This window comes from Nilaparvata lugens, chromosome X (genome assembly GCF_014356525.2).
Source record: "Nilaparvata lugens isolate BPH chromosome X, ASM1435652v1, whole genome shotgun sequence".
Lineage (NCBI taxonomy): Eukaryota > Metazoa > Arthropoda > Insecta > Hemiptera > Delphacidae > Nilaparvata > Nilaparvata lugens.
In genome coordinates, this window is record NC_052518.1 from 61,818,614 (window position 1) to 61,837,016 (window position 18,403).

The window sequence follows — 18,403 nt, forward strand, 5'->3', positions numbered from 1 at the left end:
GATAATATCGTACAGGACGACTGTTCTGGAGACTTTTTTTAATATACGATTTTTCTGGCGATTTGAGCCCTGAATAATTTGTACTGCAAACTAAAATATTATAATTGATATTATTGATTCACAGCCAAGTATAGATATTCAGTTGTAATAAACCAGTGTGTACGGTTAGTGGTTTTGGGTACGAATTAAAATGGCTGGTGCATTGAAAAAGGAGCTTAATGTGGATTATTCATGATATTAGATTATGGTGATGAGTACAGTAGTAAACGTTTTATTTGTTCTTATTACCATTTTTCATAATGGTGGTTATTCATAATAATAGTTTGATTATCTGTTTCCCAAAACTGTCTAGTCCTCAGTGAACCTATACACAGTACTACTAAATTTCAAAATTTTCTGCTCATTGATTTTCGAAAAAAGCTTAGAAAACGTAGAAATAGTGACAATCACTGAACACTAATGAATGATCAGTTTTCAGGAATAACCATTTTCAACTACAATATGGGAGAAAATATTTTGATGGGAATTCCCCTACATAATCCAGATGCATTGGAATCCTGGTGATAGTTTGTTCATAATATACTGAAAATATGTATTGATCTCTAATGAATTTTCTACAAGCTCAGTTTTTACCAAATAAATTTTTCAAATTGAAGATCTTGTAAAGTTAATACAATCAGAATCCCGTGAAAACTGTGCTATACAAAATTCATAGTTTATAATAACATTTTTCCAAATTTTGGACGCATTTTTGAATGCGTTTTATTGAAAAGACTATGCTTGTACAAAGTTAAAGCTTCACAACATATTCTGACAACGTGAAGTTTGAAGTTTCTTTTCAATTTTTCTAAAATATTTCGACACCTGTGCACTACAAGTTCACAGAGCGTTAGGAAGCCTGTACCTTTGGTGTTATTTTGTAGCATCAATATATTCAATATAAAGCATGATAATATCATTCTAGAATGATGTTTAAAATGCATATAGAACATTGATAAACAGAAAATAGACGATAAATAAATGAATGAATTTATTTCTAGTTAAAAAATATCATAACATCCAGTAGAAATTAATTCATTAAGAAAGATATAGTAATAGTAATTCTATAATATTATAAAGTATAGAATTGGCTTACACACATATGGGATGGGAAATTCGCGAATGAGGCATTCGCGTGAGAACTACTCAACTGATTCACTTGAAATTTTGTACGATGATTCTTGATTTACTGAGGAAGATTATATTTTATGCCTACCTACATCATGTTTGTTAATTAATGAGTAATAAAAACAAATTTATTTATTCTGTGATACAAAGAGGATGAAAGAGCCAATCGAATCGTTTTATTATTGATTGTCAATATTTACAATTGAATATGTTCAATATCAAAACCTAAATTCAATCTGAACCACTATTCAGTGCTTTAAAAATACCCTTGCGGAGTATGGTTTAACTGCTGGTATTATTTATATTTATGATTATAATTATTCTATGAGTCTAGTTCAAGCAGCATAATTATTCAAGGTTTATTGGTGATAATAAACTGGACTTCTGTATATGGCACAAAAAAACTGAAATCCATTCGAAGACAAAAATTTAGATTCTATCATTTTAGATTATTTTGGATTATATTTATTATGTATTCCAACGCTGGTGAACAGTGAGTAAATAAAATAACTGTTGTAGCTTATAATATTGTTTACTTATTATTAAATAGTATAATAATATATAAAAATAATATTGTTTAATTATTATTCTAGAAGAATCGCAAAGCGTAGATTTGTAGAGAGAAGAATAAAAAGAATTTGATTTATGTAGGTACTGAAATTCCAATTTCCAATACAGTTTATCAATATAGATGTAATAACGACATGATAGTCATTATTCAATAACATTCCTAATTAGCCAGATATAATCGATTATATCTGTATAATCAGTATTTACTCACTGTTCACCAGCGTTGGAACACATAATAAATATAAGCTCTTGTTCTATAATGAAAGTTGTTCTATAAAAAAAATTATTTATTTATGTCAAGTGAATAGTAAGGGAGAGTAGGTGAACAAGAGTGTGAGAGAGAAGTACTGTATAGACGTGTGTGCTTGTGTGAGAAAGAAGGAATGTATAGGATTGATTGAAAGATACATTGACAGAGCATCAGGTACGCGCGCGCGCGCGCGCGCGCGCGCGCGCGGAATTATTATTTTTTCCTTATAATATTACTATTGTGTATGGTGTTCTATGAGAGAGAACGATTGAGAGTGAATGTCGAGAGAGAATGATTGTACTGAGCGAGCGGTGGGAGGGGAGCACGTGTGTGAGAAAGAGGGAATGTATATGATTGAGAGGAAGAAACTTTGACAGAGCAAAGTCTTCTATGAGAGAGAATGAGTGAGAGTGAGGTTTGAGCATGGTGTCGAGAGAGAAAAAGGGTATTGAGCAAGCGGAGGGAGCGGAGTTGTGGGGAGAGAAATACCCCTCAATGACGTCATAGTTACGATAGGATAGGTGTGACGTCATTTACGCGTGACGTCATTCATGGGCGTTCTGTACATAGTGGGCGATCTCCGCATATGACACCGGTGTGTCGTATATACAGTACTTCTCTCTCACACTCTTGTTCACCTACTCTCCCTTACTATTCACTTGACATAAATAAATAATTTTTTTTATAGAACAACTTTCATTATAGAACAAGAGCTTATATTTATTATGTGTTCCAACGCTGGTGAACAGTGAGTAAATACTGATTATACAGATATAATCGATTATATCTGGCTAATTAGGAATGTTATTGAATAATGACTATCATGTCGTTATTACATCTATATTGATAAACTGTATTGGAAATTGGAATTTCAGTACCTACATAAATCAAATTCTTTTTATTCTTCTCTCTACAAATCTACGCTTTGCGATTCTTCTAGAATAATAATTAAACAATATTATTTTTATATATTATTATACTATTTAATAATAAGTAAACAATATTATAAGCTACAACAGTTATTTTATTTACTCACTGTTCACCAGCGTTGGAATACATAATAAATATAATCCAAAATAATCTAAAATGATAGAATCTAAATTTTTGTCTTCAAATGGATTTCAGTTTTTTTGTGCCATATACAGAAGTCCAGTTTATTATCACCAATAAACCTTGAATAATTATGCTGCTTGAACTAGACTCATAGAATAATTATAATCATAAATATAAATAATACCAGCAGTTAAACCATACTCCGCAAGGGTATTTTTAAAGCACTGAATAGTGGTTCAGATTGAATTTAGGTTTTGATATTGAACATATTCAATTGTAAATATTGACAATCAATAATAAAACGATTCGATTGGCTCTTTCATCCTCTTTGTATCACAGAATAAATAAATTTGTTTTTATTACTCATTAATTAACAAACATGATGTAGGTAGGCATAAAATATAATCTTCCTCAGTAAATCAAGAATCATCGTACAAAATTTCAAGTGAATCAGTTGAGTAGTTCTCACGCGAATGCCTCATTCGCGAATTTCCCATCCCATATGTGTGTAAGCCAAATCTATACTTTATAATACGGTATTATAGAATTACTATTACTATATCTTTCTTAATGAATTAATTTCTACTGGATGTTATGATATTTTTTAACTAGAAATAAATTCATTCATTTATTTATCGTCTATTTTCTGTTTATCAATGTTCTATATGCATTTTTAAACATCATTCTAGAATGATATTATCATGCTTTATATTGAATATATTGATGCTACAAAATAACACCAAAGGTACAGGCTTCCTAACGCTCTGTGAACTTGTAGTGCACAGGTGTCGAAATATTTTAGAAAAATTGAAAAGAAACTTCAAACTTCACGTTGTCAGAATATGTTGTGAAGCTTTAACTTTGTACAAGCATAGTCTTTTCAATAAAACGCATTCAAAAATGCGTCCAAAATTTGGAAAATGTTATTATAAACTATGAATTTTGTATAGCACAGTTTTCACGGGATTCTGATTGTATTAACTTTACAAGATCTTCAATTTGAAAAATGTATTTGGTAAAAACTGAGCTTGTAGAAAATTCATTAGAGATCAATACATATTTTCAGTATATTATGAACAAACTATCACCAGGATTCCAATGCATCTGGATTATGTAGGGGAATTCCCATCAAAATATTTTCTCCCATATTGTAGTTGAAAATGGTTATTCCTGAAAACTGATCATTCATTAGTGTTCAGTGATTGTCACTATTTCTACGTTTTCTAAGCTTTTTTCGAAAATCAATGAGCAGAAGATTTTGAAATTTAGTAGTACTGTGTATAGGTTCACTGAGGACTAGTGAAACATGAAATTACTTAGGATAGGATAAGGATAGGTTAAAGCTTTAGACTAGTTCAAGTCAAGTTTATTTGATTTACTTAATATTCCGACTTGATCATGTTATATTGTAAATATGGACTTGATATTGGCATCACAGCCAAAACAAAACAAAGGTCTAGGTACTACTAGGTACTTTAATTTTGAATATTTTTATCTAATATGAATATGAATAAATGACTTTATTGAAAATATTTAAATGTTTAATTACAGGTATTGTAAAAAATTTCAACTTGATAATGGCATCATAGCCGAAACATAATTATTGTGAAATATGTAATATTTATCAAAACATAAAACAAAAAATGTTAGCCTACTAAATGATTCAATCGTTAATAAATTTTGGGCACCTAGCTCTATATTCGTGAAAAATGATATGTTACTTGTAAATATAGTACAATTGTATGATACTCTTCATGAGGTGGAAAGGGTTGGCTACAAGGGGCGATGTGGAGGCCAATAAATAATAATTTATAATAAATCATTGTTCCAACTATTTGATCAACTTGTGTGGTGCCAGTTCTGAATCTTGAATTCTAATTTATTTGTTGTGAATAAATATTATTTATAATAAAAAAGTTTTTCTCTAGCTACTGTTTTTTCTATTCTGTTATTGTTTGTCAATGTATGAATATTCATGATTATCAATATAATAAAGGAATCATATATCCAAGTAGGCTTCAGGATAGGAAGTCCATGTATGAAATTACTGGACTAATTAGCATGAAATTTTACATTCACTTTTTCAATTCACTAAAAGGATGCTTATAGGCCTAATTTTAATTCTTCAAGATTTCAGTAGGTCAAGTTTTCAATTATACCCTTGTGGAGCATGGGCTACAAATATGGCCAACAAATATTAGTAGAGAAATCTGCAACAAATTTTGGAAATTTGTTGCCGACTTCTTAAAAATCACAGCAACATTCAACTTGTTTTCTACTTGGAATATTCACATCGTTTATGGAAGAAAACTGTTAGTGAACAACATTCTGTTGACAACTCTGGTGTAAACGTGGCTTGATATAAACATATTTTCAGCTATTAATACATGTGATACTTTTTTGATTTGAAAACACAATTTATCATTGTTCGATGGTCAGGATTATGTTCCTCTTATATCCAATTGTACTGTAATTGACTTGATTACTGACATAGATACAAACTTTTCTCTTCAAGGATATTAAAATGATCAAAACACAATGATAGTTAACAAGTTCCCTTTTTTATTTTATCAAATCATAACTAGGTCCAACTCATTAGAGCCAATTTCAAGCGTAAATTGTCTTTAATGAGTTAAAACTAGTAGTGATTTGATAAAATAAAAAAGGGCACGTGATAACTAATTACAGTTTACAATATTTATTACTTACACTTGAACATTGGACAATTATTATTTATTACAGAAACTACAGAGCAATATGGTACACTGTTGATAAATGTTATCTGATAAGCACAGAGCAAGGTCTATAAATACTTTTTAATAGGCCTATATAATATTTTTATATAATTCTGAATACTTTTCAATACCGTACTTTTAATAGGTCTATAAATAGGTTTTTATAGACCTTGACACAGAGGAAGCTCATCCAATTAGCTCATCTATTTCCAATAAACTGCTAATCCTTATCAATCGCGGGATATAATTCTGCCATGATAGTATCATTGCAATTATAGATTACCGTGCCTACAATTTTAATATTATAACCTAATAATACAACTACTTGCAAACATTTCTTGTTTATGAAAAAATATTAATTCATTCTAGAAGTTTTGACAATCAGAAAAAAACTATAATTATTATTCTAAATATATATATATAGTATATCAACTATCTGTAAAATACGGCTGGAGGTGAAGGCCTAAATGAAACAATTTTTCGCCAGTGGGAGTAATATGGTAAGTATGCTATTTATTTATTATATTTTTACTCATTTCGACAACACAATCACAATATTGTTTGGAATAATTCATCTTTGCCAAACATCGCCTATTATTTTTTTTAAATACACCGCCTAATATTCAAATTTATTCCAAGTTTCAATCGATACCTATCGTACAGTATATGACAATGATAAATGATATGCACAAGAAAGTATACTGAACTTGAATTAAAACGTTGAATACTACAAACTGTTACTACATTCTATAATAAACATTCTCCAACAGCCTTATGACAGTTCCTCATATAATATTTTATTCTAATTCAAATTACTAGAATATTATTGAATTATACGGAATACGAATTGATTTGTACAAGAAGTATTCATCCAGTTAGGTGTATACTCAATGACAAAAATATACAAGAGTATACAGAATGAATGATAATTACTCAAGAACTGTATCATATAAGATTATATCATATAAGATATAATAATCTTTCATGTATCATATCAGATACCTGATTGTGTTAATAGGTATGAAGAAACTCGTCAAAAATATGAAATATGATCACAAGCTCAGAAAAGCTAAAATATAATTTAATAATCTTTTTTTTAACATAAATGAAATGAGAACTCAAAAATTAGTTAAATGTCCAGGTCGGAAAGTTGGTTATTATTCAATTTTGATTATAAACTAACAACAAATTGGAGAAGTTCTTATGACTTTGTTAGTTTTGAAAGATTGATTTGAAACTTCATGTGTGTGTTAATAGTATGAAGGGAATCGTTCATGATTTTTTGTAGAATTTTCCTACGTCCCATCCTCACTCCTAAACCGAAAACATATTATGGTAGTTCTGATGGTATATGAGAGAGGATTCAAAAGTCGCGCTTCTGAGTAGACCAATAGTGTTGTTCCGCGGGCGATTTAATCCAATCCTGTTCCTTGCCGCGAAGCAAAGAGGAAGCTCAGAATAGCGCGACTTTTGAATTTTCTCGCATGTAGCATCAGAACTACCATGTTTTTTTGGTTTGGGACGGAGAAGGGAACGTAGGGAAATTCTACAAAAAATCATGAACGTTTCCCTTCATACAATTAACACACCCATGGAGTTTCAAATCAATCTATTCAAAACTAACATAGTTATAAGAATTTCACCAATTTTATGTTAGATCATAATCAGAATTGAATAATATCCAACCTTCTGACCTGGACATTAAACTGATTTTCAAGTTTTCATTTCATTTTTCTTAAAAAATGATTATTCAATGATATTTTAGCTTTTCAGAACTTGGTACTGTATCATATTTTTGACGAGTTTCTTCATACCTTCATACCTAGTTTCACATTTTTTTGAAAAACACCTTCCCTGAAGGGGCGGCAAGTGACCTGGTTACCTACAACCCTTCCACCCCGCTGACGGCGTGATTATTGAGCCCAAAATTGAAAGTGGTATCACATGATAGCTGAAGTTTTGTTCCATCGATTTCTATTAAATTTTTCTGGAATACCCTTTCCCTGGGGGCGGCAAGTGACCTGGTTACCTACAACCCTTCCCCACCGATCTGGTGTTATGCGCAAAAAAGCTCTCAGTTTGGTCGTGCTAGTGGGGGTATGTTACTAGGTATTAATAAAACCTCAGATTTCAGAGATAAGTTGAATTTTAAAAATATTGATAATATATGAAAGCGATTGTTATAAAATTAGATAATTCTGTTTTCCTAAATGTATTGCCTGTATATCAACTGTAATAACTGGGAAAGAGATTTTCAAGAGATGAACAATGTATTGCTGCAAAACTCAGATGAGGGATTTCTAGTGATAGGAGATAAAAACGTTCGAATCGGTAAAGAACAGAAAATGTCTAGTTATGTAGGTCGGACTGTGTATAGTGGGTTAAGTAGTGGAAGAAATTCAAAAGATACTATAGTTAACAGTAGGGGGTGTAGATACTTAGATATGTGTACAGAATTGGGATTTATTATATTAAATGGAAGAATGGAGGGCGATCTAGAAGGAGAAATGACGTTTGTTGGAGCAATGGGCAATTCTGTAAATGATATTGCAGCTATTAATTTAGATTATTTAAATTATGTAGCTGATTTTAAAGTAGTTCCTCAGGCTTTTTCTGACCATTTGCCTAACGAAGTTGTATTGAATGTAGGTAAGAAAACAGTTGATAAGTATCAATGTTTACCGTTACTGCCGAAATTGGCTTGGAATAAAGTTATCGGAGAAAAATATGAAGATAAGATAGCTAGTAGAGTTAATAATGTAGTATTAAGTGATGATGTCGATCAGGCAAGCCAAACTCTCACAGAATGTATTCGAGAAGTGGGTCTTGCTCTAGGAAACGGTCAAAGTTCAATTAGTTTTGAACGAAAGCAAGCTTGGTTTGATAATGAGTGTTGGAAAGCCAGAAGCAAGGTTTTATCTCTTTTAAATTTGTATCACCGTATCAATAATGATTGCACTAGAAAATTGTACTTATATGAGAGAAATAAATTTAAAAAATATGTTACGAGAAACGTAAAAGCTATGAGAAGACTCTAATAAATTCAATTTCTGCCGCACAAAACTCTAGGGACTTTTGGCAAGCACTGAATAAATTTAAATTAAGGAATAATATTGTAAATAACGCCATAACTCCTCAAGACTGGGTAAACTATTTCCAACACATCTTGAGTCCCGAAATGTTAGCTTTACCTCATTTCTATGCTGAACCTTACATAGTTGACAATAGATTAGATAGAGATTTTAGTAGGGAAGAGCTGAGTAGAGTTTTAAAATTAGTAAAAAATAATAAAGCGCCTGGTGAAGATCAGATCCCATTCGAGTATTATAAAAATGCACCTGATAACTTTCTAAACAAATTGCTGAATGTCTACAATTCTATATTTACATCAGGTAGAGTCCCACATAGCTTTAAGTCGTCAATATTTTTTCCCCTTTTCAAGAAGGGTGAGTGCGATGTAGTAGCTAATTTCAGAGGCATTAGTTTTTATCAACATTTTTCAAAATATTTGCAGGGTTAATTCTTAATAGACTCAACTGCTGGGTGGAGGAAGATAAAATCTTGAACGAGTTTCAGGCTGGCTTTCGTAAGGGGTACTCGACCATTGATAATATATTCGCCCTAACATCCATCATTAGTCTGCGGCTGGCTGAAAAAAAGGGGTAGGACTATATTGCTTTTTTGTGGATTACTCTGCCGCGTTCGACTCAATTGATAGGAATGCACTATTTTATAAGCTTAGTCTCTTAGGTCTCTCAACAAGGACATTGAATATTTTGAGGGCATTGAATGAAGGCACAACTTCTAGTGTATGGTGTACTGCCAATGGGGGTCTCTCCCAACGTTTTGAAACGAAGTCAGGCTTGAGGCAAGGTTGTTTGTTGAGCCCGTTGCTTTTTTCCCTATTTATGAATGACTTGCATGATGAATTAGGGGGAGGATAAATAATAGGTGGTAAGAGGATTAGGGTTTTATTGTATGCCGATGACATAGCTTTGATTTCGGACTCGCCAGTGGGACTCCAGTACATGATAAACAATTTAGAGCGTTACTGTGGAAAGTGTAATTTAAGAGCTAATTTAGATAAGTCAAAAGTAATGGTTTTCAGGAACGGGGGAAAAATGGCTAGGAGCGAGAAATGGACATATAAAAATGAGCAGATAGAGTGTGTCAACAGGTATAAATATCTGGGGGTAGTTCTAACTCCAACCTTGAATTTTGAAGCTCAAGTGAGTGATAAATTAGACAAGGCAAAATTAGCATTGAATGTGGCATGGAAAGGTATTTTAAATAGTAGTAGTGTAGATTTTTCAGCCAAATGTAAGTTGTTCAAAGCTTGTGCAAGGGCGATCTTGTGTTACGGAGCACAGGTGTGGGGTTTTAGACAATATGATAGTGTAGAAAAGTTGCAGCGCCTTTTCATCAAGAAGATTTTTGCACTTCCAATAAATACACCGAATTATATGTTGTTTATTGAAACTCAACTAACACCTCTATTCGAATATTGCCTTAGACTCCATTACAATTATATTCTAAGAGTTATGAAAATGAAAGATGAAAGGCTCCCTAAATTCCTGGCTCAACAAGTTATTCAAAAGAAATGTTTCTGGTTCAAAGAGTGGAAGAAATTAAGTAATCAAATTGGTATAAATTATGAGTACGAAGTTAATTGGGATGACTCATTTAAAAGAATAATCACAGGTTTGAACAAGATGCATAGGGAAATTTTTTTGCGGGATGCTCAAGATGGGCGTTTCCACACATGGTACAAAACTCTCAATTTGGAACTGGGTGACAAAAATTATAATTATGAAATGTGGGTCATGAGGTGGATACTTAAAGCAAGGGGTGAACTGATCCATTTAAACTACAAGCCATGGGTTGCTGATGGGAATTATGTTTGCTCCATGTGTAATCTGAAAGAAATTGAGGATATTTATCATTTCATAGCTCGATGTCCTTGTTTAAGAGAATGGAGAAGAAAATGGTTTGGAATTGGGGAGCTATCAAGGGATGATTTCGTTTCTTTTATGAATGGAAGAGATTGGGTAGGGTTGGCCTCCTAAAAACTGTAGAGATGCCTGGCGTTATAGGCGATTACTTACACAAGAGTTCAACTGGTAACTTAGTATAATAAATTGAAACTTATTTATTGAATCTGAGTTGGGTAGAAGTATCGTGTTATAATATAATACAATATAGGTTATTCGAATATTCTCAGGAGGACATCATAGGAAGACGAAATGAAAGGGAATATTAATTCTATGTTATGATTTCCCAACTGCTGACAGTTATTATCATAATATAAAAAGTATAGCTTTCTTTTTATGAAATTAATGGATTTTGTTTAGAATGTAGGTTACTATTAAAACTAATTTATGGAATATTCACTTTATTGAATTCAACATTACTGATTTATTTTGTTTCTAAGGTTGTTTTTTCTGTTTTTGTTTCACTATTTAAAAGAACATTCTGCATAGCTTTGATTTATGTAATAATAGTATTATTGGGTTTTACCGACTTTCCGGCTGACGATTGTTTAATCAAGCCGTATAAATGTGTGTTTTCTCATTCATTGTATGTTGCAAATTTGAAGATTAAAGCATTATTTCTATTCTATTCTATTCTAACTTGTGTGCTGAAAGAAAAAGATCTGGGAGGAATGAGAAAATGAGAACAATAATAATAAAAATTAGTTTTATGAAACGGTGGCTGTTGAGAGGGGAGGGTACATCACAAGATGTTTGTACTCATTTCAACTGGTTTTATTTCAGTAAAAATCAGCTGGAAGTTTCAAGTGAGAATGCTATAGTGAGGTCCACGTTATAATGGCAGTGTAGGAAGATAGGAGAAAAGGGTTGCCAGATCTCAGCCTTGCCACCCAAACAGCTGATACAGGTTTATCTGATGAATTTAACTGTTCATTATTGTTGAAAATAGTTAATCATATTTTATTTGTAATAAAGAAAGTGTTGATAGCAACACCATTGCAAATCACACACTGCCATTAAAACGTGGACCTCACTATAGTGCGTGAATGCTGATTGCATTTGTGAGAATGCGCGCGCAACAGTCTAGAATGAGAGAGATTGATGAGAAGAGAGTCGACTGTGCGTGTGACGTATGACACTGTGACGTCTGTAAAGCGATGGTCCATCTCCGCATAGACTATCTCTCTCTTCACTAGCTGCACTCTGCTAACTCATGCTTTCGCCTATGGTACATCTGTACATAGCGAAAACTGGTTTTCTTTCAGTAAAAATCAGCTGGAAGTTTCAAGTGGGAATGCGAGTGCGTGAATGCTGATTGCATTTGTGAGAATGCGCGCGCAACAGTCTAGAATGAGAGAGATCGATGAGAAGGGAGTCGACTGTGCGTGTGACGTATGACACTGTGACGTCATCGATGGTCCATCTCCGCATAGACTATCTCTCTCTTCACTAGCTGCACTGTGCTAACTCATGCTTTCGCCTATGGTACATCTGTACATAGCGGGCGATCTCCGCATACTACACCTTATCCACAGACTTATAAGGAACTTTCATATCCGTACAGAAACTTACATAGACTTAGCTAGGGTCTAAAACTTTTTAGTAGAGAGGACTTCAAAAGTTTGCAAGCGATACGACCAAAATCGGCGTTTTGCAGCGTTTTCTGCATTGTCTCAGTCAACTGGAAAGAGTCTGGAAGTCTGAATTTGACTTCATGACGGAAGGAAGCAAGCTCAAATGGAGAATGCAAACAAGCGAAGCAGTCGGGTCCAGGGTGTACGTTCAGTTGGCCTTCTGTAGGCGCACTAGGAACGGATTTGCAAAAAATAAAAAAAAAACGCCCAATATCTGAGTTTTTTTAGCTTTTTCAAGAACTACTACTACTACTACTACTACTACTACTCATTGACTCTAAGGCCCTTGAAGAGCCTTGGCCTCCTCCACAAGCCTTTTCGGGTTGATTGAATTGGCTAACTCGGAACTCGCTGACTCCATGTTAATCTGCAGTATGAAACTTAACTTACTGTGCTGATCGGAATTGACTGACTGTGGAAGTGGCTGTTTCTGCATCGACCGGAATTCGTTGACTGAGAATTCACTGACTCTCCTTCTTTTCAACATCCTGCAGTCGACAGAAATGGCCAAGTCTGGAACTGGCTACCTGAGAATCCACTGATTACTACGTCATCGTCTGCTTATTTTATTGAAAAATAAACATTCTCAAACAAATAAATATAAGTAATATTGTCATATAACATTACTGACTAAGTCTCAGTCAAGATGGATTATGGACTCAATGTAGTCTCTCATAAGAGTATCTAGTATAACCATATCCGTTCACAGTAGAATTTTTAGTATGGGATCATTTTCCAAAACTGAATTGCTACAAGCATAGAACTTTCCACTATGCATTTCTGCAATCCAACACCTGGAAAGTGAATGTAGCCTATGCAATCATAAGGGGAAATTTATTTGACAATGATCTGTATATAACAGAATTTTCAGCATTCAAAAATACAAATTAATCTAGTGAAGGTCGATTCCCTGCCTACTCCCCCCACCAAAAAAAACTCGTTATATTGTGATATGATAATCATATGTCATAAATCAGTTGTTTGAATTATTCTAAATCATCAGAAAGTTTGTTATTTTATCTCAGTTTATTTTAGTCAATAAAAGCCATTATTCTAGCTCTTCAATGGTCTCTATTTATTACAATTTTATTGACTAAAATAAGTACCGGTAATCAAAATGCCAAAGACCCGGGATCGAAATAATGTTGAATCTCCATCACGGAATCAGGATAAGCCTACCGAATTATCTCAAAATGAACCCGTTGATACATCTTTCAACTCGGAATCAATTAGGAAAATTCTCAAACCAAAATGTCTAAGTGTGGATCCAGATTCTCCTAGTGCACCAATGGAATGGAGACACTGGAAAAGAATGCTGGATGCCTACTTCAAAGGAAACTATTACACTGAAGATACGAAATTGGATATCTTAGTTACCTTGCTGTCAGCTGAAGATTACAAATTGATAATAGATTGTACTACATTCGAGGAAAGTATCTCCATCCTTGAAGGCATATTTATCAAGAAGAAAAGCGAAATCATTACAAGGTACCTTCTCTCTATAAGAAAACAAAAACAAGGTGAGTCCATCGATAATTTTTTTTCCTAAAACTGAAAGAACTCAGCCTAGAATGTAATTTTACAGCAATCTCTGCTACAGAGAATCGAGAGGAGCACATAAAAGAAGCATTGATTGCAGGTTTATATTCATCCGAAATCCGCCAACGAATTTTAGAAAGCCCAGATATGTCTTTGCATGAAACTCTTAATCGTGCAAGAGCTTTTGAGTCTGCAAAAGATCAATCACAATGCTGCAATAAATCTAATCCTCCATTTGAGCTTAATGCTTGCAAAGATACAGAAAATGCATCAAATCTAATTCCTAATCAAAAAGACACTTCAGACTCCTCATTATCAGCTGTTAGTATTAGTCGACAAGCATGCTTTTTTTGTGGCAACAAAAAACATTCTCGACTCTTTTGCCCAGCTAAAAACGAGCTCTGCAAGAAGTGTGGTAAGAAGGGACACTTTGCTCGGGTATGTAACTCAAAATCTTCCGTTTTAGAGAAAAAAAGAGAAATTAGTAATTCGATATTACTAACACCTTCAGTGCAAGCCGAAAAATGTCTTTCAAAGGTTATTATTCCTATTACCATAAACGGAACTGAAAGTCAAGCACTGATCGATACTGGAGCAACTGGCAACTTTATTGACGATACCTATGCAGAAAAACTGAATTAAGAAGTTATACCAGAGATATAACACAACCTTAATGCTTATGCAAGACCTCTGTGAAAATATTATTCTTGGGCACGAATTTCTGAACAATTTCTCCAGTATAGAAATACCATTTGGAGGTAATAAGCCACCTCTTACTATTTGCGGAATAACTCAAGCAAAAATTCCTCCTTGCTCCCTTTTTCAACATCTAAAACCCAATTGTCAATCAATTACAACCAAATCTCGTAAATTATCAAAAGATGATGAAGATTTTATTTCCAATGAAATTCAACAATTAATGGAAGATGGCATCATAGAAGCAAGCCACACACCTTGGCGTGCCCAAGCAATTGTTGTTAAACCCGATAACCGAAAAAAAGGATGGTTATAGATTATTCTAGAACTATAAACAAATTCACTGAATTGGACGCCTATCCCATTCCAAATATGGAAGATTTAGTTCGCAAAGTAGCTCAGTATTCCTGGTATAGTACTGTAGATCTGAAATCCGCATATCACCAAGTACCAATCTTATTTGAAGAAAGGCAATACACAGGATTTGAAGCATGTGGGGGACTTTATCAGTTCTGTCGTATTCCTTTTGGTGTCACTAATGGTGTTTCAGCCTTTCAAAGAGTAATTGATTCACTCATACAAAAAGAGAAATTATTTGATACCTATGCTTATTTAGATGACGTCATAATTTATGGAAATTCAAAAGAAGAACATGACACTAATCTTGAACGGTTTCTTGCAGCAGCTTCAAATAACTCACTTACTATAAACAAGGAGAAGAGTAAATTCTGTCAAAAGGAGATACGTTTCCTAGGATTTTTAGTTGGAAACAAATCATTACGTCCAGATCCCGAACGCTTGAGCCTCTACTTAATATGCCCCCACCTCCTAATCCCAAAACTCTTCAGAGAACTGTGGGCCTCTTCGCACATTACTCTCGATGGATACAAAATTTTTCGGGTCGATGTCAAACGAGGCAAACGACAGAAGAGTCCTGCGACAGTCGAGACCAGCGACGGTAGAGACCGGCGACATTCGAGGCCAGCGACGGTAGAGGACTCCTGAAAAAGAGGCCTCAAATGTCGCCTGCGTTAGGCGACAATTGAGGCCACTCTAATTTTTGTACAGCCCCGACAGTCGAGACCTGCGACGGTAGAGGACTCCTGGAAAAGAGGCCTCAAATGTCGCCTGCGTTAGGCGACAGTTGAGGCCTCTCTAATTTTTGTACACTCCCGACAGTCGAGACCTACGACCGTAGAGGACTCCTGAAAAAGAGGCCTTAACTGTCGCCTGCGCTAGGCTCTCCAGAATGGTAGACAGCACCAAAAGAATTAACTTGGATGATGGTCCCTAAACATATTTTTAAGTAATGGGAATCCATTATTCCTCCTGCATTATGCCTCCTTCATTGACAAATCTAAATATTTATCTATCTTCTATCCATCTATGAGACAAGATGGTGTCTGTCTTTCTGTATGTTTGTATGTGAGCTCATCACGCTTGAAATACTTGACTGATTAAGCTGTAATTCTTCACAAAGATGATCGATCTGAAAATCCTTTAAGGATAAGCCCTATCTACCTTCAAAGTTCATATGCTTTTTTATGAAGGAAGTTTCCATTATTTGGTTTTCAACAAATCAGAAGTTATAATCATTACAAAATGTATTTTGTCTGGAATCGCAGTAGGATGTGTCCTCAACTGTCATCTGCTGCAAGCGAGTCTCTAATTTTTGTACAGGCCCGACAGTCGAGACCAGCGACATTCGAGGCCAGCTACGGTAGAGGACTCCTGAAAAAGAGGCCTCAAATGTCGCCTGCGTTAGGCGACAGTTGAGGCCTCTCTAATTTTTGTACACTCCCGACAGTCGAGACCTGCGACCGTAGAGGACTCCTGAAAAAGAGGCCTTAACTGTCGCCTGCGCTAGGCTCTCCAGAATGGTAGACAGCACCAAAAGAATTATCATTTAATTTGTATGGATTTACCAGCAATTGAATAATATATTATATCCCATTATTCCTTCCATATTATGGATAAGTATTGCAACTTTACAACTGTAAATAAACCTTAGTTGCTTCATCATAAAAAACGAAATTTTCAAACTCATAAATACCTTTTTGATACTTGAATATCAAATTCTCAGTTTATGATAGATGTAGGATATTATTCTACAAATCAATATCCTGTTACAAATCAATAACTTTTATTAATTTCACAAATTCACATTTTACATTCTCTTGATCTATATATACATTGAGCTTTTCTTATAAAAACTAAATTGTTCATTTATTTCATTAACGATGTTACTTATGGAATTAATCACATGATTACTTTCATATGATGATAACATCATACGTCAAAATAGAATTGCCATCGCTACAATCTCATATCCTACACTCGGCCATTCTGACAAATTGGCTTGCCCTCAAGCTATAAAATAAATGAATATGAAAAGGATTACAAACATAAACAAAACATGGAAAATGAATAAAACATAAACAAAACACACAAGATGAAACGAACTTGAACAAAACATAACACTGCATTACATGCAACACTGCTTGGTAAGACTGACTTTCTTTGGCTGTTGGGGTACTTTGAATTGCTTTTTCATCAATTATCTTCTCTTTGTTGAGTATGCATCAACACACACTTCATTTTATAATTATTCTTATAAATTTCACTTTTTCCAATACTAGCCAATATTTCTTTTTCATTTCTTTCTAAATTCATACCTTGACTTTCTTCCATTTCCACATCTTTCTCTCCTCATTTTTTGTACATTCTCATTCCGTTCTCCAAGTTTTTCTTAATTTCAAGGTTGATTCAATTCCATTTTCCTCTCCACTATCCCATCCTTTCCACCTCATCATCACCCTCTCCCTTCCTCTTTTCACCATTTCCAATGTGCAGATGATTGTGGGCTACAGATTTTAAACTGACATAACCATTAATACTTTCAAGTTCTTCATCAACAATTTCCAATAATTCTCCACTGCAAGGATTTGACAAGTTATCATTACAAGGAATCAGATCAAATGCTTGTAAATTTTTAGATTGATTTCGGTATTCAAATCTAGGTTTTGAAAAATGTTTCAACTTACCATGGTTAGAAATCAACTCCGCGTCAAGACTAACTTTTTGATTGTGATTATAGTTACCACAAACTCTGTTTCGAATTCTATGATACCAAAAGAGATTCTATGAAGAATTCTACGAATTCTATGAAGATGAAGATGCAAAAATCGACAATGAAGATGATGCATGATAATTATTATAAGAGTTAAGTGTATGGAATTGATGAAGCGGAATAGGTTGGAACGGTACTGATAGTATTTTTGGATAGATTCAACTGCGCTTAACCATTAAAACACTTCTCAGTCCTTCCCAGTTCTTTAAGTCTATAATAATAATTATCGATTGATGTTGTCAGTTGGCAGAATTCATTTGTATTGGTATTGTGCAGTCTTCAAGTTCACCATGTCTGCTCATATTTCGAGAAGAGAAACGTTACCTGAGCGTCGTGACATTAGCTCAGATAATATAAATCCTTGACTAAATTGTATGTATATTTCAAGTTAAAACCAGAGATATCAATAACTTTCTGAAAATCAAAATTTCGTAATAATTTTCACCTTATCATTTTCAAATTTCAAATCATTTTTCACCTTAAAATTAATTGAATTTTATAATATTCCATACTTTCTCACCAATTTCCGATAGATTTGAGAAGCCATTTTTCTTGGGCGGGGAGGAGGTCGCGAATAGGGGGTCAAGTTTTTTTATTGACGTTGTCAAAGACTGCAGAATCGTTCCAAGAATCTTTCA

General features: G+C 33.8%; 2 protein-coding genes across 4 annotated transcripts in view; one reads left to right on the plus strand and one right to left on the minus strand.

The window, feature by feature from the left end:
* Window positions 1-18,403, minus strand: part of LOC111054618 (beta-1,4-glucuronyltransferase 1-like) — a 139,952-nt gene that overhangs the window by 83,052 nt on the left and 38,497 nt on the right. The gene's annotated exons all lie outside the window — the stretch shown is intronic.
* The window catches only part of LOC111051664, a 60,325-nt gene continuing 47,838 nt past the window's right edge, over window positions 5,917-18,403 (plus strand). Inside the window, exon 1 of the mRNA XM_039443419.1 lies at window positions 5,917-6,275. Within this exon, the coding sequence (XP_039299353.1) occupies window positions 6,243-6,275 (33 nt within the window). The 5' untranslated portion in view covers window positions 5,917-6,242. The remainder of the gene's footprint in view (window positions 6,276-18,403) is intronic.